This window comes from Strigops habroptila, chromosome 8 (assembly GCF_004027225.2).
Source record: "Strigops habroptila isolate Jane chromosome 8, bStrHab1.2.pri, whole genome shotgun sequence".
NCBI lineage: Eukaryota > Metazoa > Chordata > Aves > Psittaciformes > Psittacidae > Strigops > Strigops habroptila.
This window is the reverse complement of record NC_044284.2, coordinates 42,080,784-42,107,476: the sequence shown is the minus strand read 5'-3', so window position 1 is coordinate 42,107,476 and position 26,693 is coordinate 42,080,784. Positions and strand designations below refer to the sequence as shown.

The 26,693-nt window shown below is 43.3% G+C and overlaps 3 protein-coding genes across 10 annotated transcripts in view; 2 read left to right on the top strand and 1 right to left on the bottom strand.

Annotated features, from left to right (window-relative positions):
* KLHL20 (kelch like family member 20) overlaps window positions 1-4,141 on the top strand; it is a 28,440-nt gene extending 24,299 nt beyond the window's left edge. For 2 of the 7 annotated variants that reach the window (XM_030495477.1, XM_030495476.1), the window contains 2 exons: window positions 124-204; window positions 289-1,268. In XM_030495477.1, coding sequence (XP_030351337.1) covers window positions 124-204; window positions 289-319 — 112 coding nt within the window. In that variant the 3' untranslated portion in view covers window positions 320-1,268. Of the gene's footprint in view, window positions 1-123; window positions 2,055-2,153 lie in introns of those variants that run through there. The other 5 variants (XM_030495478.1, XM_030495479.1, XR_003992741.1 and 2 more) reach the window with 5 other exon arrangements.
* Window positions 1,015-7,654, bottom strand: CENPL (centromere protein L). Its single transcript, XM_030495488.1, has 4 exons — window positions 7,464-7,654; window positions 6,916-7,167; window positions 5,656-6,198; window positions 1,015-4,311 (listed from the first exon to the last, which is right to left on the bottom strand). The coding sequence occupies exons 1-4, from the start codon at window positions 7,584-7,586 to the stop codon at window positions 4,240-4,242; spliced, it is 990 nt and encodes a 329-aa protein (XP_030351348.1). The 5' UTR covers window positions 7,587-7,654; the 3' UTR covers window positions 1,015-4,239.
* On the top strand, window positions 7,583-26,292 carry DARS2 (aspartyl-tRNA synthetase 2, mitochondrial). 2 transcript variants are annotated; one of them, XM_030495474.2, is made up of 18 exons: window positions 7,583-7,774; window positions 7,996-8,120; window positions 9,096-9,195; window positions 12,211-12,277; window positions 12,575-12,676; window positions 13,840-13,935; window positions 14,948-15,071; window positions 15,710-15,756; window positions 16,477-16,583; window positions 17,410-17,479; window positions 18,060-18,239; window positions 19,054-19,161; window positions 20,395-20,457; window positions 20,636-20,788; window positions 21,666-21,884; window positions 22,341-22,451; window positions 22,670-22,745; window positions 25,380-26,292. In XM_030495474.2, exons 2-18 carry the CDS (start codon window positions 8,006-8,008, stop codon window positions 25,565-25,567), a joined length of 1,926 nt encoding a protein of 641 aa, XP_030351334.1. In that variant the 5' UTR covers window positions 7,583-7,774; window positions 7,996-8,005; the 3' UTR covers window positions 25,568-26,292. The 2 variants fall into 2 exon arrangements, with proteins under 2 accessions (XP_030351334.1, XP_032776014.1); XM_032920123.1 differs by lacking the exon at window positions 20,395-20,457.
* The last annotated feature ends 401 nt before the right edge of the window (window positions 26,293-26,693 follow it).

The window sequence follows — 26,693 nt, the reverse complement described above, 5'->3', positions numbered from 1 at the left end:
ATGGTCCACTTTAGCCAGAGGTTAACAATGGTGTAATTTTGCTCACAATGGATGGTTCAGTCTTTCCCATGGTAGCTCCATGAAGGAGATGAATTAGTGACCACTGAAACCTTGTCTTTGCAGGTTGTATGGTGGGATGAACTATCGGCGGCTGGGAGGAGGAGTAGGTGTTATCAAAATGACACACTGTGAATCCCATATATGGTAAGCATCAAGAGGGAGGGAGACCCCTTGGTTCTCATTCCTAGAAAAACTGAAGAGACTTTTTGACACTGGACCTCTTTGCAGCTCTAGTATGCACAGTCTAGATCCAATATAACTCTTTGCCAGTGACTCTTTCTATGGGATCATAAAAATGACTTCTGTGAGAGTGTGCCCGATGGGAGACCACGTTGTCAGACCCCAGGGAACCACTGGACAAAAGTAGAAGTGTTGCTTATGTCCGTATTTTTTCTAAATAGTCTACATTTTTGAATAAACCAAACTGTAAAAGTTACTGTAGCGTAAACAGTGCTGATGTAGAAACTATATGCTACACTGGGAGTCTGGCAAGGAGGAGGGTTTCCTGCCTTCCCTCCTGCTGTGTGAGCAGTGGATGTGGCAGCTGTGTGGTGGGCGAAAGAGGAAGGTGATCCAGAAAACTTTGCTTTTGCCTTATTTACAGAGAGCTTCAAAAAAGTACTTGACCTGCAAGGTGCCACCTTTGCACAGAAGCTTTTCTGTGCACAGAGTATATTTATTTTTTCATTTGTATCATGTATTTTCTTTGTACTGCTCACAGCCATAATTCCAGCTTTTTATATACATATGTGTGCATATATGTATGTATTTTATACATATGTATATGTACGTGTGCAATTTGAGTTTTGATAAGCTGGCGGTTAGGGCAGGGCTATGTCTTGCCAGCTGTTGTGGTTCCAACCCTTGTGGTATGTTTTAGGGTCTCTTAAGAGTACAGGAGAGCTGTGAGGATGGGTGCCCTGAGTATCTTTTCAGTCTTGCTGGAGGCAAGAAGTAGAACTGGAACTCTCATCTATCGACTGAATCAGTGAAGTGCCCGAAAAGGGTGAGAGTGAAAAGGATTTCAAATTAACGCCTTTTTACTGTACAGTGTATGGTACAAAAGTTCAGCTTTTGTCTCTCCCCTCCCCTGTGTAAACCTAGAAACAACTAGTTGTTGCTTACTTATAAAAACCTTCTTCTCACATTGCCTGCTAGATATCAATTCTTGTCTGAAGCTGGGATGCAGGTGTCATCTGTTAATTCTGACTAGCCTAGATCAATGCTCACTTCTTGGGTTCTTGCTAGATTGCCAGACACATGGTCAGCTGCTGAAAAAAGTTTAGACCAGCATCTTAGCTGCCCTCCTGCCTCTTGTCTGTGTCTTTAGAATTCCTCTTGTAAAACACTGACCACGATGAGATGGTACCCTCTCTATTAGTGATTTTTTTTTTTATTTTTATTTTTATGCACTTTGCCTGTGTGTGTTTAGAGCAGGAAAAGGTATGAGACTCATTAAAGAGTTTGGAGGGGATGGACTGTTTGCTGGCACTATGAGTAACTCGTGTTTCAGTGACTGTGAAGGCATCCAGGGGGAGAGGAAGGAGGAACTCTAGACTCAAAGGTTCTGATACATTTGTACTGTAATTTCTATCTAGTATGAAAGAATGACCTTTTGCACCTGATAAAAATTTGGACCTTACTAAATCTGATTTCAAAAGAGTAATAGGACTGTAAATTCCTGAGATGAAAAAGGCAGTGCTGACATCTTAAGTTCTTTAACTTCATAGTTTGATTCATGTAACTCAGATTTTAATGTGCTTGAATATAGTAAAAATTACACTACAGTAATAAATGGGCCATTTAAAACTTTTTTTAAAAGTCCCTTTACCCCTAACGGTCGGTATTCTTGTGTTTACATATGAAGATCATTTGCACCTTTACAAGGAAAACAAGTATTCTGTAAACAAATGTTTACATGTATCATTTATGCTTTTTTCTAGCATGAGTAACTTGTATAAATAGTGCTATCTTAATAAATTTCTTCTATGCTGTTCTTGGTTTGTTCCTTTGGGTGAAATTGGACTATATTTTTGTATAGTTTGTGTGAACACAGATGCTGGGTTTTTTTTGGTATGTTTTGTTTTTTCCAGGTACCAGTCCAAGTAAAACTGGCTTAAAACTTTGCTGTTTATTGCTACCCTCAATTGCTTAGAAGCACATCATTCAAAAACAGCTTTTTCTCAAAGAAAGCAGCTGTACTACCTGGCTGAATCTAGCTCTGGTCACTTTACTGCAGTTACCAATGAGGGCTATACTCCAATTTTCTCCAAAGTAGCTTTGGAGAAAGTAGCTTTTCATTCCAGCGCTACCTTACAGCTAGGCTGTAGCAGACGCACGCATACACAGCAAAACATTGGTCTTGAAAGCTGAGTACGGCCATAGTTGATATATGCACTCCACTGGAAATTCACATGCTTATTAGACTGTGTTCTTAAGGCAAAGGACTAGTTAAAAGAGGCTATATGGAATTTAGTTTTTTAGAGATCTATGCAAATTTGTTGGAAAGAGCTGAGCATTAGATTTAAAACTAAGCCATGGCTGCAACAGTCCTGTTTTCAAATCAAATACAGGTACCAGTTATGTCAGACCTCCTACTGCTTTAGCCAGTGTTCCTCTGAATCAAGATAGCAAACTTTGTCTAAGATGTTTCATAAAAGGAAACTAAAGCACCAGAAGCGATAGTTTAAATAGCTGCTGTGCTGTCAAGACCTTCAGGAAATTGCTTAGCTGCTTCTATCAGGGTAAGAGTTAGCACTTGGCAGACTGCAACCTTTACAAGCAAAAATAATCCATCTTCAACTAGTAAACAAAAACTAAAACCAAGTGCATGTTTCTTTTAATAATCTATTTCCAGAATTAGCTAAAGTAGGTTAGGAACTAGGTATGCAATTATGTCACATTAGGTAGTTACATGTTTGCATGGCTGGTTCATCTTAGTGTGTGGGGAGAAGAATGAAGAATGTTTTTAGTGACAGCTGACAAATCCTAAAATTATGTGGTTGGGCAAAGAAGGGAAACTTGTGGCCCTGTTTAGGGAGAATGTCACAGCACAAACTCATCACACCTCAGAGATGCTGCACAAGTGTGAAGGTATACAATTCACTTGTAATAAGAAACTAGACTTTAAATTTTGCTGCTCACAGAATTATTTAATAGGCAACAATGGGTAGTTAAATCAGGTAAGCACCCTACAAGTATATATTTAAGCAAGCATATCTGGTCTTTACTTAGCTCAAGACCGATCTGTTGGTAAAAGATGGCAAATATTATTTAGTACTGTAATACAAAATTATAACACTTGACATATATTTACTCTACTTACTTTTTGCTTGTTTAAGCTATGACCAGGCACTGTCCACTAACTGAACTCCTAAGTGCTGTAGAAGGGAGAGATCTAGTATAAAGTTTTAGCACCCATAGCTCCAACCCCAAGAGCTCTGGGACCTACAAGATTACATCCAAGACAACAACCATCAGGCAAAGCACAGTCAATATCTAGTTTATCCACAGCCCTTAATTTCTGATGTATTAACTCATCTAAGAGAACCAACAGGCTGGACACAAAAGGCAGTTGTCAGTCTCATGCTGTTCAACTTAGCCCAACAGGACACAGATGAATACTTTATGACCATTACCAACTGTTCTTAGCAAGCTAGAAAGGAAGTTAGAAACCTGGATTTTTCTGCCCTGGGTTGTAGAGCATGCACCCTTTCTCTGGGGTGTTTGAGTGCAGTTAGATTGGCCCAAGAGTAGTCCTAGTTGAGCTAAGATTAAGGTCTGTATAGCTTAGGCTATCTACTTAAGTGAAAACCAACTTGCTATTTGAAACAACAGAAGTACCTGTCAGCAAGTTGCATCCAAGAATTTGCAAAGTTTATCTCCTAGCCCCGGCTGATACCTACACATAAATGAACAGAATGACTATGATAAAAACAAAGGTGCTTAAGAAGCTATTAGTAGTTTGTACTGTAGCCCTTCTTTAGGGCAGAAATGTCTGCTTGTCTTTACTGTACATGACACTGAATTACAGCTAGAGGCAAGTGCAGGACTTAGGAGTTCAATTTTGGACAGCCAGCATGAAAGGAAAGAAGATGCTGCAGGAGTGAGTTTCTACTTGGTTTCTCAGCATACATCTTCCAGCAGTAGCCTCTTTAGCATGATTTGCTGAAATGACTCTCACTCTATCTGAGAGATTGCTAGTTCTGTCAGTAGCATCAGCACTTCAATTACATATTGGCTTTGTAGAAACTGAAAGAAAGAAAAAAAAAAGGCATGTAAAAGAAAATTGCACTTGCCAGATTTCCACACCCTTAAATGGTTGAAAACCAACTACCCCATGTTCCATGTGACTAGTCAGCTTCTCTGTTATTTGTACAGTACCTTTGTTACTGTTTTGACCCTGGATAAGATACACATGCCTACATGCTGCTCCTTTCAGAGCCCTGTCTTCTGCTCCTGTCCCATGTGAAGCAGGATATCTTAAGAAATGTCCTGCTTCTACTCCAGTTTTTTCAGAAGCTGAGAATCCTAGCACTTCTGCTCCTTCAGCTACCTCCCTTCTTTAGGAAGATCAGGAAAGAGGTTGCTGTTTCCTTGAACACCCCTATTTTCCATACCAAATATATCCTCATTATGGAAGAGCCCAAACTGAGTTTGCACCACAGACATTCCCAAAGAGAACCCTTCTTCAGAAAGCCTATTCAGTTGAATACCATTTGTGCTTACTTAACTGCAAAAGATGTTTCAGCCACTTTTAAACTGCTGCAGATAAAAAAAAGCAATGTACCACTAACATTTAGCTTTTGCAGTTCTGCTGAAGGCCAAAATTGTTAAGCAAAGTTTATCATCTTTCATTTGATGAACTCATGCTCCAGGAAAGAGGTGCATGAGGGGGGTCCCAGTTACAGCCTCTACCATTCCCTCTGTACCCAGAACAATAAGGACAGAGCGTCATAGACTAAATTTAAGCAATTGCATTTACACAAATTGTTCTTTAACTCAGATTGAAGAAACTTCAGGAAGGATTAATCCTCCATGATTTTAAAAGACATTATAGATACCTCTATAGGAAGACAAATGCATCTTTATGAAAAGGGTTATAAGTGGTTTTAAGCAAAACATTTTCACTCTTAAAATTATGTTGTCTTTTGGCTCACCCACACACCAGTTATTTTAATATAGCAGGTTAATTATATTTATCTTTTTACCTGTCTTAATTACTGCAATACTGGAAGCTAGTAATTTTTTTTTCTTAAAGTTTTTTTATTAAGTTTGGGATCTTTTTAAGCTTAAGTTTTGGGCAATGGGCAAAGAAATTTTCCTGTTGATATACCACAGCTAATACACCTATTTCTGGCTCAAGACTAGGGTTAGTAGCTTCTATTTCAATACAGCAGTAAAATACTGTATTGATAGCCCCAACTCCAGAACCAATTATGACTAATAAAACCTGAGGGCTTAACAATTTCTTAAAGGAAATTATGCACAAGAAACATGAAACCTTCATTTTTTAAGAGTAAGGCATTTCTAGAGAGGTACAGCTATTTTATTTGTTGCACATTAGTTAGGACAATGTGCTACTTTAAACCTCACCTTTATAATCCCATCACAGTGTGCTGAGGCAATTGCTGTAGAAACTTTCACCAGTTTTGTAGATGACAAGTGGATCTTAAAGTGTCTGTGGAAGTGAGAGTAAAGGCAATCCATAAAGACATTCACCTCTTCTTGAGTTATCTCTCCTGGCGTTTTTTGGACTGTGTCCCACAGAGCTTTTGCATCCTCTGGATGAATGGCATATAAAATATCCAGAGGCTGGGGCAGATGGGGGACAGAGAAAACAAGTTCCATGGCAGATGCAGTTTTGTCTACCTTGCATCTAGTCCACATAGCTGCCATCCAACTGAGACTGAGAGGGCTGATGGCTAAACGGTGGAAGCAGCAGTCAAAAGTCTTCTGAAACCAACTTCCAACAATGGACGTGTAACTCTCTGCCCCATTAGCAAGAAAAACCGGTAAACAAGTGAAGTCCTCTGGCATGTTCTTGGAAAGATCATCTCCATACACAGAGCAGAACCAGCCCGACCATACCAGTTTCTCTTCTGACTTTTTTTGGTAAGCTTGTGATCTTAAAGAAAGCTGGGATGGGGAAAAGAAGCATTTGAATGCTACAAAGCAAGTTAGACTTTCTTTAGCCAATTTTTGTTTGTTTTATAATCTCAAGCATGGTACAACTTTTTTGTCTCAAGAACCTCACATACAACATTATTTTCTGCAAAGCTCATACAGTTATTCAGTCTGTTACATCCCTAAAAGATGTGTGCAACTCTGTTGAAAATAGCAGTAAAAGCACTTCATTAGGAATGATCCTGAGATCCAAGTTTATGCTGCTTAATTCAGAAGAGCCAAACCATGGTACATACTGACCATTGCCATACTGAACTTGGCATTTCAAAAGCATCTTTCACTTGAGGCAAAGCATTTCAGAAATATTAATTAGACTTGAGCTATGGCCAGGAGGTAGAATTATGCCAACTTTATCCAGGAAGCTAAATAAACAGAGTTCTTGCAGTTAATTGACTGCTCACTAAAAAAATAGACCAGGATTGCTCCTTGTAGTCTGATCGTATAAAAACGTTTAAACTCAAAATTGCATTGCTTGTGTTCCAGTTAAAAATGGACCAGGCTCACTTATATTAAATTGCAACAGACACTACAACACAGCTAGTGTTTAGTTGTGTGGTTTTTGGTTTTTTTTTTTTTTTTTTTTTGAGAGCGCATTTTATGACAGCAAAAGCAACTTTTGAAATGCTATTCTCAAGTAAAATAACAAAAACTGCCAGGAAGACTCCTTACCTGCACGAGAATTGCATCCTCGTCTTGGTCACTACCTTTCAGGTCTGGAAGGCTGGTGACAGCCACTTTGATGTCGAGCTCAACCCCTACTTCCACCGCCAGCCCCTTCTGCTTCTCGGCAGCGATAAATGCACTCAACAGTTTAGCGTAAGCCTTCAGATGAGCGCTAGAGAACTTATACAGAGGAGTCACGCTGTATAAGGCCCAGTGCTTGCGCAGTAGAAACGCTGTTGTCTGGGAATCTGCGTTTCTCTGAAGAAAAAAAAAAAAGAAAAAAAGTTAAAATATTACCCCCCGCAGCAATGAGGAACAGCTTCCTCAGTCTGGGCTTCCAGGGGGACCCCCCGCCCGCATGGCCCACCGCCGCTCGCAGTCTCTGTGCCCGACCAAGGGCAGGTTTCGCGCCTGGCAGCGCCGCTGGAGCAGTGCTGAGCGGGAGGAGGCAGCACTGAGACGAGTCCCACATACGCGGGGAACAGCGGCGAAAGGAGCCCGCCAGGGGGCCGAGAGGACAAGTAGGCCCCACCGCACCCACCACCCGTCCCTACCGGCAGAAGCAGCCGACCACTGGGGCTGAGCCCGAACCGTCCACGCGCTCGCCCAAACGGCAGCCCCCGTGACAGCCGCCTGATACTGGGCAGCGACCGCGTTGCCCCATCCACCGACTCCATGGCCAGTAGAGGCTGCAGCGCTGCTCCCCGCCGGGCGCCGTTTGAACTCCCTTCCCGTCAGCCCCGCGGACGCGCTGGGCGGGCCGCCGTCCGGGTCGCCATATTTGTGGCGGGCGGAAGTGGGGGAGGGTTCGGTCTTCTTCGGCCCAGCTCCTTTGCGGCGCCTGGGGGCGAGGAGGCCTTCCTTGGTGAGCTGGGGGCAGTAGGCCTTACCATGAGGCGGTCTGCCTCCTGCAGCTGGGCCGCTCCCGGTCCTGGCTGGAGGGGCTCTGCTCCCCGCCGGTGCCCCAGCCTCCTCCCTGGGACATGGGGCTCCGGCGCAGGGCTCCCCTGAGCGGAGAGGCTGAAGCTGGGGGGCTGGAGCTTTCCTTCCTGTGCTTGTGACTGTCCCCTCTTGTGTGTGGTTCAGGTGCAGCTGTATGATGGCACTATCCTGGCTGCTGCCCAGGGCGCTGCCAGGGCTGGCCCGGCCGGGCTGCGGGCGGGCTCTGCGCAGGGCGGCCTCGGCCTCTGCCTCAGCGCCGGCGGCTCCAGGTGAGACACAAGCGCTTGTTTTATCCCCACCGTCTCTTCTGGGTTTTAGGTATCGCTTTGTCCCTGGGACCCAGGTCAGGGTAGTCTGCACAGTTAGGTAAAGGCACACTTGGATCACTTTTTAAATGTCTTCTCTAAATCATGTTTTTATTTAACCTTTGGTTTCTCTCAGTGAATTATGATTTAAAGTATACCAAGACCAGTTTATCTTTTTTTTTTTTTTTTGAGCTTTCACTTTATTTTTTGACCCTCTGTCTTATGTAGCACAGTATCTGTAAACAAGGGTAGCTGAAGGCCTAATGAAACAGTTGGAAACGAAATCTTTGTACCCTCTATTTTAATCTTTTAACTATAAAGCCTGTGATGTAGCAAGCGAGATTAGTTCATATAATTACATATATATTTAGATAATAGTTTCTTTCAAATTTTTCCTTGTGAGCTGAATCTCTTGAATATTCTGTAAATGGTGTGCTTGGTTTTATAAGTTGTGATGCCAGGCACGTGGGTCTGTGGAAAGGCTTCTGTAGGTTCAGGCCCTTTACCAGCAGTTGTAGGCAGGAAACTTCAACTTGCACCCACATGGTTGGTGTATGTATGTTTCAGTCTTGGTTTGTCAAGCCCTCTTTCTGCTGTATTTTCTAGATTTCTGTATGGAATTGTCAGCATGCCTCAGGACTGATCTGTAGCTTTCCCTTCTTTTGCCCCTGAAATTTTTAGGGCAACCGTTTGCAGCAAGACTGTGTTCAGATTTCTTTGTGAAAGTTTGATTGAGACATATAAATAATTCCTCTTAAAAACTTGTTTAGAATAATTTCATATCATATGTCCTGATGCCTTACAGTAGTCCTATTGGGGATATATGAAATAACTTCTTTGTGTACATCTAAACGGTATTTGGATTGGGGAGCAAAACTGTCACTGCTTTGTCTTGCTTGTCTGCAAAAGCCACAAAAGGTTTTACTATTTTTATTCAAGACTTCAATAGTTTTGTCATTCGGACAAACACTTGTGGAGAGCTACGTTCTGCTCATGTGGGACAAGAGGTCACACTGTATGGATGGATTCAGTATCAAAGGTAAATGCAAACCAAGATGAAAATGGAGATGCTTGTTTGCCACATTCAGTATGTGCTCTAGGTCTGGATTCAAACACTTCTTTTTATGCTTCAGGCTATAGAATCGTAGAATGGTTTGGGTTGGAAGGGACCTTAAAGATCATCTAGTTCCAACCCCCCTGCCATGGGCAGGGACACCTTCCACTAGACCATATGGCCCAAAGCCCCATCCAGCCTAGCCTTGAACACTGCCAGGGATGGAGCATCAACAGCTTCTCTGGGCAACCTGTTCCAGTGTCTCACAGCTCTCATAGTGAATAACTTCTTCCTAATGTCTCATCTAAATCCCCCCTTTTTCATCTTAAAGCTATTCCCTGTTGTCCTATCACTACATGCCCTTGTAAAAAGCCCCTCTCCAGTTTTGTTGTATGCCCTGTTCAGGTACTCAAAGGCTGTTACAAAGTCTGCTCTGAGCCTTCTCTTCTCCCAGCTGAACAAGCCCAACTCAGCCTGTCTTCACAGGAGAGGTGTTCCATCACTCTGATAATTTTTTGGCCCTCCTCTGGGGCCAAAAAATGGACCTCTCCAACAGGTCCATATCTTTCCTGTACTGAGGACTCCAGAGCTGGATGCAGTACTGCAGGTGGGGTCTGATGAGAGCAAAGTAGAGGGGCAGAATCCCCTCCCTCGACCTGCTGGTCATGCTCCTTTTGATGCAGTCCAGCACACAGTTGGTTTCTGGGCTGTGAGCGCACACTGCTGGCTCATGTTTAGCTTTTCATCAACCAGCACCCCTGGGAAGGTCTCCCATTTCGTTCTGGAGGGGACTCATGTTTTCCCTTGTCTTCCTTTTATCCCCAGTGTACCTGTAGAAGTTTTTCTTGTTGCCCTTAATGTCGTTGGCCAGATTCAGTTGTGTCGGGGCTTTAGCTTTCCTAACCTGATCCATGGCTGCTCTGACTATGTTCTGCCCAGGCTACCCATTCTTGCTGCCACCCTCTGTAAGCCTCCTTTTTTTTTTTTTTCTGGGGTTTGTTCAGGAGCTACTTCTTCATCCACACAGGCCTCCTGGTGGTCTTGCCTGGCATCCTCTTTGTTGGGATGCATTGCTCCTGTGCTTGAAGGAGTTGATCCTTGAATATTAACCAGCTTTCTTGGACCCCTTTTCCCTCCAGGGCTTTATCCCATGGTACTCCTCCAAGCAGATCCCTCAAGAAGCTGAAGTCTGCTCTCCTGAAGTCCAGGGTAGCGAGCTTGCTGCGCGCCCTCCTCGCTGCCCTAAGGATCTCAAACTCCACCATTTCGTAGTCAGTGCAGCCAAGGCTGCCCTCAAGCTTCACATTCCCCATGAGCCCCTCCCTGTTGGTGAGGACAAGGTCCAGCATTGCCACTCTCCTTGTTCGTTCCCTCCATTGCTTGGAGAAGGAAGTTATTGTCAACATGTTCCAGAAACCTCCAGGATTGATTGTGCCCTGCTATGTTGTCCCTTCAGGAGATACTGGGGTAGTTAAAGTCCCCCATGAGAACCAGGGCTGATGAACATGAGGTGGCATCTATCTGTCTATAGAGGGCCTCATCCACTTTGTCTTCCAGGTTGGGGGGCCTGTAGCAGACACTGTACTCTCCGCTGTCCCTGGCCTCCCTTTAATCCTGACCAATAAGCTCTCAACTGGCTCCTCATCCATCCCCAGGCAGAGCTCCAAGCGCTCCAGCTGGTCATTGACAGTCACTGATGTGGCACTGCCTCCTCATTTCCCCAGCCTGCCTTTCCTGAAGGGCCTGTATCCTTCCATTCCAACACTCCAGTCAGAGGAGGTGTCCCACCACATCTCCGTGATGCCAGTGAGATTGTAACCCTTCAGGTGTATGCACACCTCTAACTCCTCCTGCTTGTTCCCCATGTGACATGCATTGGCATAGAGGCATTTAAGTTGGGCCCCTGATGATGCTGGCTTATTGGCTGGAGTGGCTGGAAGTCCTGTCTTTTCATATCCTGCAGTAGTTGCTTCTGAAGTGAGTAAACCAGTTGAGAACTGTGCCAGATCAGTATTTAAGATTTCAGAGTTTAATACAAATCTTAATTGATCCTCATTACAGCGCTTTAAAACAGTTAAATAGTATTACCCGTGTTGTATAGGGGAGAAAACAAGTAATAGCATATTTATAGCAATTCTAACAGCTGTGAGTAAATAACATCTTTTATATAACATCCTTAAATTTTAAGCAAGTGATGTTTGTCTCTTCAACTGCAGCATCTAATGATGCATATTTAAATAATGCAAGCTTTGCTTAAAGAAAAGAAATATTAAGAAAAGGTAATGAAGCTTTTAAGAAAAGCAGCTGGTGAAATGTTAATTGCAATAGTTTGCTATAGGTGGTATGATATAATCACTCCTTAATGAAGTTGAATGTTTTGTGAATGTTGGGTGAAAAGCATGTCTGCATACAGCATGGAGTTCCAGGAAACAGTTAGGATTATTGCAATGCAGTTGTTGCACTCTTGCTTTTAAAGACAGGCAGAGCATTTAGCAGCTTCTTGATGGGTTAAGTACAGTGGTAGTTGTCTCTACTGCAGCTGAAGAGTTCAAGATTTATGATTCTGGGTCTAGGAGTGTGGACTGTTATCATGAAACTTTTAACGGGACCAGTGTTCTTATTTTGTGGTTGGAGATTTTTTATTTGTTTTTGTATCCATGTGAATTTTAGTTTTGTTGCTTATCTAAATGTGATGTTTCCCAGCAGGAAATTGCACATGTTCAGAATCCCTGCTCTACATGGATTAATGTTCAAGTTAAAATCCTTCCTCTCCTGGTTGTTTGCACATGTTTGTCTGTGGTTGGGCAAAATCTAAAATAAATTGTTCAGTTCAGATTCAGGTGGGGGAAAAGTATTTATATGTACATTGCTTGGAAGTGCTTTGAGATTAGTCACGAGGTGCAGAAAGTAGCTAGTTGCCATGTGCTTTGGCTTAAAAAGCAGAAGGCTGCTGCATTCTTGAAAAAACCTGGTTTTCCTTTTGTGTTTTTCATGGATCAGACAAGGCCTGTTTATGATTTTGAGGGATTTCCAGGGACTGATCCAGGTCATCATTCCACAAGATGAGGTAAGTGCTACCAAAATATGAGTGTCTCTCTTATTTTTACTTTTCCTTTGATAGCATGGGTCCAGCAGACAGAGAGTACAGAATGAAGTACTTTGTCAGACTGGGTGATGTGACTCACAAGTAGGTTTATGTGTTATGAGAGCCCTGATCTGAGATAGTAATGGAAACATCAATGCTCTTTCCTCTGGCTTATGAGGAATGATCCTGGAATCAAATGGGCTGTTAAGAAATGAGGCCCTTGAACATGGTGTGTTTGTCCTGTTTGAGTTTCTGTGAGACATTGTCATCTCCTTGCAGGCACATTCCCATGTGAAAAATCTCTTGTCTAATGCCCCAGTGGAGTCTGTTGTTCGAGTGACTGGAATTGTGACACCTCGACCCCCAGGGCAGGAGAATCCGGTGAGGATGCTGGGGACACTGAGGGTTTTTATTCCTTGTGGAAAAGAGCACTGGTCAATAGAATTATGGTGGGTTTTGTGTCATGGCTTTGCCATGGTTTCTGCATGACAGCCTATCCTCATATAATGTGAGGTGAGATAACTGCTATGACATTGAACTTAGGAAAACCTCAAAGTACAGTACAGATACCCACAAATTAAATTCTGTTCCAGACCTTTGGAAGAGTAATGGCTAGACTCTTCAGGCTTTCAAAGCGTGTTGGAGAATTTCTTTTTCTTGAAAATAAGTGTTGTCATCCATCATAAGTTCCACAGCATGCCATGACCTGCTTTCCACTCCGAATAGATTTTGCTTTTCTTGTTGTGTAGGAAACAGAGGTTAAATACTTTTCAAAATGTTGCGCATTCCTCAGCTCTCACTGTAATCAGCTGTAGGTTAATCTGTCAGGTTTGTATGTATCCTGTCACTGGCAGGCTTAAAAAGAGAACCTGGATTTATGACTATAACTTTTTTTATTTTGCTCTGACCACTTACAGATGTGCATAAAGAATGCAGGCTTTAAGCAATGCTTTTATTTCTTTTAATCATTTATGATTTTATTGGAAGGTGGTATATACTTTCCCCTGGTAAACAGAGTTCTGTAGGATCAAGTGAACTTTGATGTGGCACAGTGCTAAGTGGGAGAAGCTGTCTGTTCTCCCATGGGATCTAAGAAGACTAGTTCTGAGAACTGGTATTCAGAACTAGAAGTTCCAAGAAGTTCCTCACAAGTTATCTTATTTGACGTGTATTAAGGTCTGATGGTGATGCTGCTAATGCACGCTAAAATGTGTTCTGCGTGGTTTCGTTGAAGCAGAATGTCCTTCAAGAAGAAGGCAAAGTAAATATATTTCTTGTAGAGATCAGTATGCTACTGGGAAAGAGCATGCTGTCTTTGGTGAGGCGACTTGTGTTTTTTGTAAGAGTTGGGAAATCCAGGAGAAATCTGTCCTTGAGAGAAGTTCTCTGAGTTAACGTTGTGTTAGAAGGCAGGGAGGATAATCACATCACATGGGTGTTTTGCTGTCCCCGCCATCTCCCCCCCCTCCATCTGTGAAATACCTTTGTCCAATTGTTTTCCTTAAGTTTTGAATCTAATTTTTTTGCTTGTCTTTTTGCTCCAGAAAATGCCAACAGGCGATATTGAAGTGAAGGCAGAGACTGCAGAGATCCTAAATCCCTGCAAGAAGCTACCTTTTGAAGTCAAGGATTTCATCAAGGTATTCATGTTTGTTTCTTTGGGTTTTTTTGTTTGCTTTTCTCCAAAGTGGTGGCTTTTCAATAAATTAGGAATTTGCCCAGCATGATGGCAAAGCTTCTGAGCTGCTTCTGATTATCCCAGCTCTGCCCTGGGGGAAGGATGGTATTTAAAATGGGAGTGCTGCTTGTTAGCTGTGAGGATGTATTTCTAATTAAAGTTAAGCAGAAAACAAGGCTTGAATGATTCCAGTGCATAAGGTGTTCAAATATCACTGTAAGAACAGATGATAAAGGGAAGAGTAAAAGAAATCAGACTATGCTAGCTTTTTTGAGTGTGAAACAGAACCTGCCAGTGCACTGCTGTGTTTTAAGGCAAGGGTGGTTAGTCTTGCCTGGACGAGTAGTTAGTCTGGCAGACTTTCTTTGTAAGTACAGTCTTACAAGAGGTTAGTTTTAGTACAGGCTCTATGGTGAGGAGTGGCATCGCTGTTAACTGAAGATATTCTCTTTGCCATTGAAACTGTGGCTGATACACAGGTGTTGGGATTGGGAGAACTGGGTCCTGTTCCTTCCATATTATGGGTCCTGGACAATTCCCATCATCTGCACTACTTTAGATTTCCTGTCTGTAATAAGGATGTTTCACCATTTAGTTGTTCCTGTAGATCTGTGCATGATACCACTCCTCTGCTTAAAAATCGCAAGGAGGTGCTACATGCTGTTGCAGTGGACTGAGAATAAGGAGGGCTGAAATTCTAAAGTGTATTCAACTTTACTGAAGCAGCTTTCATCACAGTAAATGTCTTTTTTCTTTTTCTTTTTTTTTTTTTTTAGGCAGATGATGTCTTTTTTAGTAATTGTCATGCATGGGAACACTCTTAGTTTCATATTTGTAGGTTGTGGGTCATAGGTAGGCTCTGGTAATAGAGCAGCATTGTTTTTTTGCGTCCTCCTTCTGTGGCTTCAGGAGCAGCTTCATTTGAGGTGCAATTTGAATTTTGTCTCTTAATCCTAATTATCTCTTATCCTCAGAAATCAGAGGCCTTACGGATGCAGTATCGCTACTTGGACTTGCGTAGCTTCCAGTTACAGTATAACCTGAGGCTGAGATCACGCGTCGTGATGAAGATGCGGGAATATCTGTGTAACCTCCATGGTAAGAAAAGTGCTTGAAGAACAATGTGCAGCAAAAAAATGTTTTGGCTCTCCCTTCTTCTGTTTCCTGTTGCTGAGAGAGGTTGCCAATCAACTTGCTACTCCAACTGGTCCTACTTAGTAAGGAGGAAGGATATGTCTGCTTGCAGTGTGGTCTTTAGAGATGTTGCCAGACCTGAAGAACAAGTATGTTGAAATCTCTTGGTGTGCTACAAACCAGTTATTTCAAATGAGCTATATCCAGTGAGAAAAGGCCTTTTGCAGATAGTTTCCCCCTTTTGGTCAGCCAACTTGAGGCATGTCAAAGGGATGAGTTTCTCATAGGGCTTCTGTTTGCCTTAAGATCAGGAAGCCCTTTGTGGAAAATCTAGTTCGAAATAGAGAACTAATAATGTTTCAGCCTATATGGAGTCCTCTGATTAACAGTTCTGGCAGGACATCAGGGTAGCTCCGAGCCTTTAAATCTGTTACTACACAAGTTATTCCTGGAAGCAGTGAAATCTGTAGATTTTGGAGAGGCTACATGGTGTGCTAGATTACCTGTTTTGCTGACTAACCCTACTCTAGCCTAGTCTGTGTCATGCTAGTTCTCCCTGATTTCTGCATATTCTGTGTCTGAAGCGTGTGTTTATTCCTCAGGGTTTGTGGACATAGAAACTCCAACGCTCTTTAAAAGAACTCCAGGGGTATGTATTCTGTTAGTAAAGCATTTTAGCCTCCTGCAATTCCATAGGCAGTTCAGCCGAATTATTGTCAATTGCCACTCGGCCTTCATTGCTATTTCCTCACTAAGTAACAGCTCGTGCAAATTTCTGATATGGTACATGGATCCTTTAAAACGTAGAGGGTGTGAAAGGGAAGAGGTGATATCCTTGGTCTTAATTTTGAACCTTCAGATGAATAAAGCATCTATCTTGTAGAGCGCATGTTGAATGCAAGTCCTGTCCTGCGACAGGTAGATTATTATTTGGCAAAACCAAAAAACTTCCTCTAAGCACTCTTTCCCCAGCAATTTTCTCTTAACTAGTAGTTTACTGCAGTGGCACTACTCAATTTCTGAGTCTATATTCCTTTCTTCCATTTAAAAAATAATCACAGAGAACCGTAGTCCAGGAATTGTTGATGCAGCTAATACTTGGAGTTCTTGCATTTAACCTCCTGCCTTGGATGGTGTACTGTTACGCATTAGTGTCTTAGAGCAAAAGATGGAGAATCCTCCTTTGGGATATTTGGACCAAGCTGGCTAACAGATTTGAGTGTAATGTACAAACAGCCATTTCCTCACAAGTGGGATTTCATAATTGGGAAAATAAGTCCTTTCCCCTTGCGCTTCTGGTCTGTGCTCTCTGTCAGGAATTGAGGCCATTTATTTGCTGAACTGTGTAAGCTTTTCTTTCTGATGTTAGGGAGCAAAAGAATTCCTCGTACCCTCAAGGGAAGCGGGCAAGTTCTACTCTCTGCCACAGAGTCCTCAGCAGTTCAAGCAGCTCCTCATGGTTGGAGGCCTGGACAGGTAATTGTTTCTTGGATTCCTGTTCTCCACGTATCCCATCCAGGGTTTGCTTGCTTTGGTCTGAGGTTTTAGATACTTCCCCAAAAACCTACAGCCAAGGGTTTTGTGGTTTGAAGAGGAATCCTTAATCACTTCAGATTTTTCAGGCAGACCATGCCCTTTGCCTCCCCACTCAGCAATAGCACCTCCCAGTAAGAGGAAATGTATCCTGTTTGAAGGTTGAAACCTGGGTTGTTTTAAATGGAAACCTGATCTGAAGCACAGTCTGCCTGAAGAGCAGAAAAACTAGTGTGTGATAAAAGCCTCTCCAAGAGTAACTTGTAGAACTAATTGAGATGAAGCTGGGCAGCTGAGCATGACTGAGAAAAGGAGAGCATGCTCTCGGGGTGTATGAGTACAAAGCTTTTAATTTGTCTCGTTTCTCCAAATAGAATTGAAGGAGAGGGAGACAGTTGTTCACACAGTGAACTGCAGACCAGGTCCTGAACATGAGTGAATTTCGCATGGCTGATAGTGGAGTCTAGGTTTGGAGCGGAACCTGGGAAAAGGGATTGTGTATGTCCCTGTTGGGAGGCAGCCTCCACATGCATCTGGAAGATGTGGTTGGAGATCGATACAGCTGCTGGTAGAGTTGCTTCCACACAAAATTTCATGCCTTTGAGGGGATGGGAACAATCAGGGCTATGATCCTCTGCTGCAAAGGGAACAGAGGAATTGAGCTCTCTCCCTGCCCCCACCCCCTTCTTCTTTACATTATGATCAATTCTGTAGCCACAATTTAATTTAGGGTACTTAAATTGTTATCTAAGTAAAAGTACTATTGCAGGTACTTTCAGGTTGCTCGCTGCTACCGAGATGAAGGTTCACGACCTGACAGGCAGCCTGAATTCACTCAGGTAACCGACTCACACTGCCTTTCACCTTCCTCCTTGACCCAAATAGCTTCTTCCCTTCTGAAGGCTTAATTTCTGTTAGCTCTTGTACTTCTTGGGTGGGGGGTAGAATGTTGCTTGCTGCATGCTTCACAGACATGTCCCATACTAGCTTCAAAGGGCTGTATATAGAGTGGCTGCTGTCCTTGGCTGACTGGTCCCATTACATTAGATGATTAGATGTGGGAATTTTGTCGCAGCAGTGATTGTGCTTGATGATACAATCTCTTCCTGCCCTGCTGGGTCAGCCATCTCATTCCTCAGCCTTGAGATCCCAGGCAGAGTTAGCCTGGTTCATTCAAGGCTTCTCTTTCTGTCCTTGCCATCATTACCTCATTCAGTTCTCCAGGGAGAATGTTGCCTGAGTCATCATGCTGTAGGGAGACCATAGCATGTCCCCAGCCTAATGCAGTCATGCTATAATTTCATGTAGTATATTGTTTCTTGTTATACTAGCTTCATAGTCAAGAGCTTCTGCAAGTAGCAGTGGAAAGGCAAAATCTCTATCTAATGTGGAATCTACCCTCTTGTTTTCTCTTTTAAGATAGATATAGAGATGTCATTTGTAGATCAAGCTGGGATCCAAAGACTGGTAGAGGGCCTCCTGCAATATTCCTGGCCTGAGGAAAGAGGCTCCATTTCAACTCCTTTCCCTTCCATGACGTATGAGGAGGCGCTGGCTGACTATGGGACTGATAAACCAGACACTCGTTTTGGGATGAAGGTGAGGGTTTGCCCACTGGAAACTTGCAGCTTTTCCTTTCTGTTAGTATTTCGTTTGGATCATATATACATGATGGTTGGGGTTCTTAATGCTGTAGTTTTCCCAAGGTGTTTGTCACATCGTTGCTGCTTTGTACAAGTAATTGCTTGGAGAAGAGAGGGTTTGATTTGTTGGCTGTGGAAAACAAATGTTTTAAGCAAATTTTATTTTGAAGGTAATATAGCGTTAGGAAGTAATGCATCTTGACTGCCTTAGGAGCTGAAGCCCATAAGGAGTTCACAGGTAACCATAAGTGCTTTTACCTGCTGTACTCCAAGGCATACTCCTGGTGAGCATGCTTCATGAGATAGGCTTCTCCAGCCTTTTAATGGCCTGAGGGTATTTTCAAGATAACCAGCTGTGGTTGTGTGTATACACTTTCTATATGAAATAAGAGTATGAAAGTATAAAATTAAAATATTGACAAATGTATTAAGAGGAACAGTGCTGAAAAGCAAGGAAGCATCTTATGTTTCCCCAGGAATTAATTTTGGGGGTTTCTTTCTCAGTCTACAGCTCCCTTCTCTGTGGTAAGATGTCACCATCTCAACCTTGGGTTTTTCTGCCTGTCTTGCATTTCTGTTTCTGCAGTGTTCAGCCTCCTGTTGGTTATTCCAGCTTGGCCCTCTTAATTTCTTTCTGTGAACCATTTGATTTCTCTGAGCAAAGAAATGATATCCCAGGGAATGGTGTTGGAGGCTTTGACATAGGTGCTGGATTTTTGCTTCATGTCCCTGAAGCAGACTGCTTCTTCCTGTGCTCTCTCCTTTCTTAGATAGTGGATATTGGTGATTTTTTACAAAGATCGGACATTCAGTTTATACAGAATGCACTCAGTTACCCACATGGCACTGTCAAAGCCATTTGTATTCCTCAGGGAGTGGTAAGTGATGCTTTTACATACTGCTTTTGGTTTATATGAAATAAATAAAATGCCAGTTTGAATTCCTTTACTGATATGGAAATGTTCCTTGCTATTATTGGGGTGTTGGTATCCTTTGGGGAATTGGCGAACTTGGGGTTGGTTGTAATTGATGTCAGGTTGGGCTGAGAGGTGTTGGAATGGAGGTGATCAGCTGACAGGAAGAATATACTACCTTTGGGAAGGGGAGGAAAATAATAGAGCTGCAAGATCTCTTGAGGATAGGGAAGCCTCCTAGGGCTTCAGCTTGCTTTTGTCAAGGGTTGCTTCTGATGTGCATCTCAATAATAAATTATGCTCTGTGGCAAGAGATTGAAATAGAGCCAGGTATGGTGCAGCTCTGTTCTGGCCTAGTGAGAGAAAGTTCAGGTAGTTACATGCCCTTCTTATGTTTGCTTTTGCTGCATTTGTGGGCACAACTCATCTTGTATAATGAGAATGTCACAGACCAAATCCAAGGCTCACAATGGATGTAAATGATTATTTGACACAGCCATGTATTTTGGAAGGGAAGCAGATTTAATTCTGGATATGGTTATATTTTAAGCTTGGACAGTATGGAAAAAATAAAAATTCCAACTAAACTCTGAGTTTTGTTTGGGGAATAGGACATTCTGACCGTGATTTCTTTTGGCATTCCTTTAATTTTGGTACAAAGTGCAAGTTACTGGCTTCCCACGAGAGGGCACTAGGGTGTGTGTTTGAGCAGAACAAAACTGGAATCTTGAGCCTCTCTAAACATTAGAGTAGATGAAAAAATCAAAATCTTGACACAGGTCCTGACTGCGTGTGAGAGTGAGCCCAGTTGGTTTCCTTCTGTTGTTACTCCAAATCGAGCTATGCCTTCCCCTTCAACAGCGTAGTGCTATAACCTTGTTTCTGTGTCGTGGCAATTAATTGTCATGATCTGACTCTGGTGACCAGCTGTATCTGATTTATGAGCTGGGAGGGAAAACTGCAGCTCATGTAAAACCTAGAGAGGTCTCTTCCTGAAAGGAGCCCTTGGAGAAGATGCCCAGCTGCAGCCTAGTGCTGTGGGCCCTGTCCTGTTCCACAGCCCTCATAGGAGCTTGTATTAGAAACAAAAGAGCTTGGGAAATTTGGAAACAGCTCAGTCAGTAGATCTGAATCCTGGACAGGTTTTCCCATAGACTTTGCTGGTGTTTACTGTGTCTTCTCTTGCTTTTTCCCCAGAGATACCTTAAAAATAAAAATTTGGAGTCACTAAAAGAATCTGCAAAATCCCAATTTAACCAGGTGAGACCAAAACACTGTTGAGGCATTGGAAATGGTGAATGACAAAGTATGTACAAGGGCAATTGAAGGCAGAGGAAGGCAGAAGAGCAGTTTTTAATAGCCGAGGCAGTGCCTGAATATGTGATGCTTCAAGACGGGAGGGGGCAGCACTGGACTAAACATACTCGTCTTTCTTTAGGAAATCGTGGAAATTATCTGCAGGCCTGATGGAAGCTTGAAGTCTCTGCTTACAAGGTTTCTTGGTGAGGAGCAGCAGTCAGAGCTTGTCCAAGCACTGAACATGCAGGTGGATGATGTGGCACTGCTGGCTGCTGGAGAACAAAAGCAAGTGGTAGGAAGCATTTCTTGGGTGGCTATGTGAGTTGGATGTTGCTGATGATAGATTTGTTATCTGACTTTAGTCTAATTCTTTTCACTGTTAAAATAGGTAATAGTCTAATTCTAGGTTTCTTTGGAGCTGAGCTATAGCAACACAAATAATGCATGTAATGTACCTATTGCTTTTATTTGCCTTAGTCACATTCTGGGTAGAACTTGTAACTGTAGTGAAAGCGGGATTATAAAACAGGAACAAATTAGTGCCTCCTTTTCTCTCACCTTAACTTATTTTTTAAAGCATCAAATAGAGATTGGAAAACAAGGTCAACTAGGTAATTTCATCTCCCATAAGCAGATGACAAAGTGAAGCACAGCTGTTTATTAGCAGCAGTGATAGGAGATTCTGTCCATACTCTTCTCTGTATTCTTGGCAGCAGATGTTGCTTTCCAGGCATTGGTTTATGACAAAGTGTTATGCTTTGCTTGATTGTCAAAATTTTGTCATATTCTTTCTGTGCCTTCATTTCTCTGTCTGCAAAATGCAGATCTTACTTGTGCTTCCCCAGTTAATCCACATTTGTGTGGAGCTTGTAAAAAATTCTAGAAAAATTCTATGAAAGTGGAACGGTTGGACGAAAATGGACTTTTCAGCTCCTTACTTGGTCTTTGTCAAACCCTGGACTTGATGCTGCCGCAGCAGGAAGGTGGTATATTTCAGGATACAAGGCAAAAGGGTTTAAGGCAACAGTGCATTACAGCTGATGCTGTCTGTGGTATAGAATCTCTCTATGGAACACTCTTTCCTTGGCCCACTCTTTCCCTGTTTGGTGCTAGAGCCACTTTCCTGATAGTAGATTGCCCCGTGTCATTCGCTCCCTTCTCTTTTGCAGTGCTCTGCCTTAGGAAGCTTACGGTTGGAGACTGCTGATCTCCTTGAGGCGGCTGGGCTGGTACTCCGTGATCCTGCAGCTTTTCGCTTTCTGTGGGTGGTGGATTTTCCCCTTTTCCTCCCAAAAGAAGAGAATCCCACTGAACTGGAATCTGCTCATCATCCTTTCACTGCCCCTCATCCTTCAGATACCAGCCTCCTCTATTCTGATCCCACAAAGGTAACTAAAAGAGCCAACACAGCAGGCATAAAGTTATAACTGTGTGTCATGGAAAGCTAGTCAAGAAAAAGAGATGTTGTTTCATGGAACTGACTACATATTGTATGTATCTGTCTGGAAGAGATGACTTTGAGATTACTCCAAGTGGCAAATATCCATGTGTGCCCCTGACAAAAGGCATTTATGGGAAACAGTTGCTTAAGGTGGAGTCTTGTATTCTGACCCATCCCATTTTGCTTCATGTTTTGGTAAACTTTGTAAAAGGATTTGTACTGTTCCTGTATATGTCAGCAGCAGTCCATGCCTTGGATAGGACTGGTAGCTGAACTGCAAGATACTATTGAGGGCAGTGTTGTAGTATGTCAGTTCCAGTGTCTTTGCCATCTGGATGGAGGTGGCTGTTACATCCATCTGTGCCCCAGCCTTGCTAAGGTGCTTGTTCATGTCTTTCTGCAGGTCCGTAGCCAGCACTATGACCTTGTGCTGAATGGCAACGAAGTCGGAGGTGGCTCCATCAGAATTCATAGTGCAGAACAACAGCGTTTTGTGCTGGAGAAAGTGCTGAAGGTAACACCTACCTAGAGATGTCTCTAACATTCTCTTGAAGACTTAAAGGGCTGATTAAATATCCATTTCAAATTCTGAAAGAAACACTTGTGTGTTTCTCAGATAAAGAAATGTAGCTCCTAGCCCTGAGCGATGGATGGCTCCATCATACCTTCCTCGTACATTGCTGGTAGGAGGAGCATTGCTTGTCCAGTGACGCTTCTTATGTAATTTTACAGGAGGATTCTGAGGTGCTTTCCCATCTACTTGAGGCTTTGGAGCTTGGAGCTCCACCTCATGGAGGAATTGCTTTAGGTAAGTGCTCTAGCTCTCTAGATGCAGGTGTCTTGTGACTTTTTGGCATATTACATTTCAGGAACAAGCCTCATGCTGGTTAGAAAAAGCCATGTCTCCTTCTGACAGAGATAGCTGTCCTGGTGTTGCTGTTTGGCACACCAGTATGGTAACACTGTGTGGGCTTATGCAGTGCTTCCATCTCTGTAGCTGTTTTGTAGAAGGAAATGGGTCTTGTCACCAGGTGCAGAATGTTTTGGTGTTCCTCCCCAGCATCATAGTGTGACTTAATTCTTATGCAAGGACCAAATCATATATTGGTGTCTCTAAGGATGATCCTTATCTGCTGTTCTACAGTGTATTCATTAAGATTAGGTCATCTTTATTCTCATTCCTGTGCAGCCAGAGCAGGATCCCTCTACTGCATGCCTAGAGGCCTGGGACAGCATAGTACTTTGTGTTCCATGCTCTGGTTCACTGCCTCAATCTTGCCATCTGCATCATAGAATCATAGAATCACAGAATCGTAAGGGTTGGAAAGGACCTTAAGATCATCTACTTCCAACCCCCCTGCCATGGGCAGGGACACCTTGCCCTAAACCATGTGGTCCAAGGCTCTGTCCAGCCTGGCCTTGAACACCGCCAGGGATGGAGCATCCACAACTCCCTTGGGTAAGCCATTCCAGTGCTTCACCACCCTCACTGTAAAGAACTTCTTCCTTATATCTAATCTAAACTTCCCCTGTTTAAGTTTGAACCCATTACCCCTTGTCCTACCACTACAGTCCCTAAGGAAGAGTCCCTCCCCAGCATCCTTATAGACCCCCTTCAGATACTGGAAGGCTGCTATGAGGTCTTCACGCAGCCTTCTCTTCTCCAGGCTGAACAGCCCCAACTCTCTCAGCCTGTCTTCATACGGGAGGTGCTCCAGCCCTCTTATCATCCTCATGGCCCTCCTCTGGACTTGCTCCTACAGCTCCATGTCCTTTTTATGTTGAGGACACCAGAACTGTACACAATACTCCAAGTGAGGTCTCACAAGAGCAGAGTAGAGGGGCAGGATCACCTCCCTTGACCTGCTGGTCACGCTTCTTTTGATGCAGCCCAGGATACAGTTGGCTTTCTGGGCTGCAAGCGCACACTGCCGGCTCATGTTAAGCTTCTCATCAACCAACACCCCCAAGTCCTTTTCTGCAGGGCTGCTCTGAATCTCTTCTCTGCCCAGCCTGTAGCAGTGCCTGGGATTGCCCCGACCCAGGTGTAGGACCTTACACTTGGCTTGGTTAAACTTCATAAGGTTGGCATCGGCCCACCTCACAAGCGTGTCAAGGTCCCTCTGGATGGCATCCCTTCCCTCCAGCGTATCAACCGAACCACACAGCTTGGTGTCGTCGGCAAACTTGCTGAGGGCGCACTCAATCCAACTGTCCGTGTCGCCGACAAAGATGTTGAACAGGACCGGTCCCAACACCGATCCCTGAGGGACACCACTCGTTACAGGTTTCCAACTGGACATCGAGCCGTTTACCACAACTCTTTGCATGCAGCCGTCGAGCCAGTTTTTTATCCACCGAGTGGTCCATCTATCAAATTGATGTCTCTCCAATTTAGAGACAAGGATGTCATGCGGGACAGTGTCGAACGCTTTGCACAAGTCCAGGTAGATGACGTCAACTGCTCTGCCCCTGTCCATCAGTTCTGTGGCTCCATCATAGAAGGCCACCAAATTGGTCAGGCAGGATTTCCCCTTAGTGAAGCCATGTTGGCTGTCACCAACCACCTCGTTGTTTTTCATGTGCCTTAGCATGTTTTCCAGGAGAAACTGTTCCAAGATTTTGCCAGCACAGAGGTGAGACTGACTGGTCTGTAGTTTCCTGGGTCTTCCACCTTCCCCTTCTTGAAAGTGGGGATTATATTACCCTTCTTCCAGTCATCGGGAACTTCACCTGACTGCCAGGATTTTTCGAATATGATGGACAGTGGTTTAGCAACTTCATTCGCCAGCTCCTTCAGTCTTGCTTCTCCCTTATCTGTTTTGCTTACTAACTCGGTGTCAGGGGTTTTTTTGGTTTTAAAAAAGGAAAACCAAAAAACCTGCACACCAAGCAAAACAAAACTAAAGAAACAGTCAAAACTAACAACTCCCTCCCCCCCAAACCTACAAATAACAAAGGTAGCATTTTAACTTGTGGCCTTCAGTGTGATTTCTCTCCATCTAATCACCCAGAGGCTCTTGTTCTTTTTTAATTGCTCCTAGTTGTTGTAATCCTTCAGAACTAGATGATCAGGAGCTTTGAGCAGTTAAGCAGAACCCTAAAGCCCTCAGTCTTCCTGCTATTTACCTTCCCTGGTTTTGTTATGCTGCCTTTTCAAAGGCACTTTCTCTCTTGTAGTCCTTGATGTGTTGCAGAACTTTGTGTAATATTGAAAAGCTTTATTTTGCTAGGTATTTCTGGTCTTCAGGCAAATCTGTTTGTCTGATACGTGGTTAAGATTGGTTTATTTTTAGATTGGTTTTTTTTTCCCCTTACTTGCTTCACTTTTATCTTCAGGCTCAGTAATATTATCTACTACATCTTTCTGATCTTTCTGAATTGGAAGAAGTAACACAGGGCCATAACTCAAGTGGTTCACCAATTTGTTTTTTGCTTCTAGGACTTGACAGGCTGATCTCTCTCATCGTTGGTGCTCCAAGTATCCGAGACGTCATTGCTTTTCCTAAATCCTTCAGGGGACGGGACCTGATGGGCAATGCTCCAAACTATGTCACTTCAGAAGAACTAGAGCCGTACCACATCCAGGTTTCCTGGCCTCTAGAGGAAAAAGAGGCAAAGAAAAACTGACTTAAAGACAGTGATGTAAGCTGATCTGTATAACCAGAGGTGCTTCTGAATTAAGTTCAGAAGACATGAATGGAAGTGTGAGGGAAGGTACAATCCCACTGTACTATGATAGTTTCCGGATTGAATAGGAAATAGATATGAGGGCTCCCTGATAGAAATTCACCATTAGTTGGTAATGGAAAGGAGAGCTAGAAAAGCAAAAGAGAAGAGTATAATTTTAGCAGAGGATATTGAGACTGTTGGCTTCATGGTGTCATTGGAGGGAAGATGAGATCTACTTTTTCTTCCCCCCCACCTTTTTACATGTCCCTTGCAAAGCATTTCTGCTCCCATCTGGAGGAGATAATGTCAGCTTCCCTGGCAGGATGGTTTATATTCCTGATGATCATTGAATCTGTTAGTTGAGGACTGTCAGAATAAAGCAGTGGTGCACTGGGCCAAGAGCTCTGGACACTTCACAGCAAAACTTTATTATAGCCAGAAGCTTGTCTGATGTTGGAGGATACAAGATCCTCCAGAACTTGCCACAGGAAGTTCATATTCCGCTGTGTTCTCCCTTTAAAAAGGGGGAGAGAAGTGTTCATAACATTGGCAACAATTGTCCTTGTAATACTTGTCTAAGAGGTGATGATATGTGTTTGGAGCCTGTGGTCCTGGTGCTTTTCAGCACACTAATTCTGAAGTTTGTATATTTGTAAATAAAGTTTATCTGGCAATGTGTTTTTGACTGAGGTTGGCTTTGGGCTTCCTTTACAAGAGCAAGGTGTCAGTTTTTCTTTGTGAGCCTTCATCACTCCAGGAGATGACAAGAAATCTGCGACAGCATAGCAGAGTTGTAGCAGCAAGTTCCTCAGAAGTAACTGTTCATTGCTGTTCCATGCCAGAACAGCCAAAGTGCAGGAGCCACAGCGCAGAGTAGAGTGTGGGCTCTAGGAGCATCCTACCAGACCAACTCTGCTCTGTAGTGTATAGCAAGCCCTCTGCAGAGGCACTCCAGTAGGTGTTCTTAACGCTGTGTTCAGGTTGGAGAAAGCAGAGAGTTGGTGGGACAAAAGGAAGAAAGCGAAGAAGTTGAGGAAAAGAGAAGTTACCTGAATAAGCTAGGAAGATGATGCAAAGGAAGAAA

What these genes read in the sequence shown, in the direction of transcription:
- CENPL (XM_030495488.1), bottom strand. Translation starts at nt 7,586, where the DNA reads ATGGAGTCGGTGGATGGGGCAACGCGGTCGCTGCCCAGTATCAGGCGG. An exon ending in GTGGTCGGCTGCTTCTGCCG is followed by an intron (nt 7,168 to 7,463) that starts GTAGGGACGGGT and finishes TTTTTTCTTCAG; the next exon opens with AGAAACGCAGATTCCCAGAC. An exon ending in AGGATGCAATTCTCGTGCAG is followed by an intron (nt 6,199 to 6,915) that starts GTAAGGAGTCTT and finishes TCCCCATCCCAG; the next exon opens with CTTTCTTTAAGATCACAAGC.
- DARS2 (XM_030495474.2), top strand. Translation starts at nt 8,006, where the DNA reads ATGATGGCACTATCCTGGCTGCTGCCCAGGGCGCTGCCAGGGCTGGCC. An exon ending in TCTTTAAAAGAACTCCAGGG is followed by an intron (nt 15,757 to 16,476) that starts GTATGTATTCTG and finishes TTCTGATGTTAG; the next exon opens with GGAGCAAAAGAATTCCTCGT. An exon ending in CTGGAGAACAAAAGCAAGTG is followed by an intron (nt 20,789 to 21,665) that starts GTAGGAAGCATT and finishes TCTCTTTTGCAG; the next exon opens with TGCTCTGCCTTAGGAAGCTT.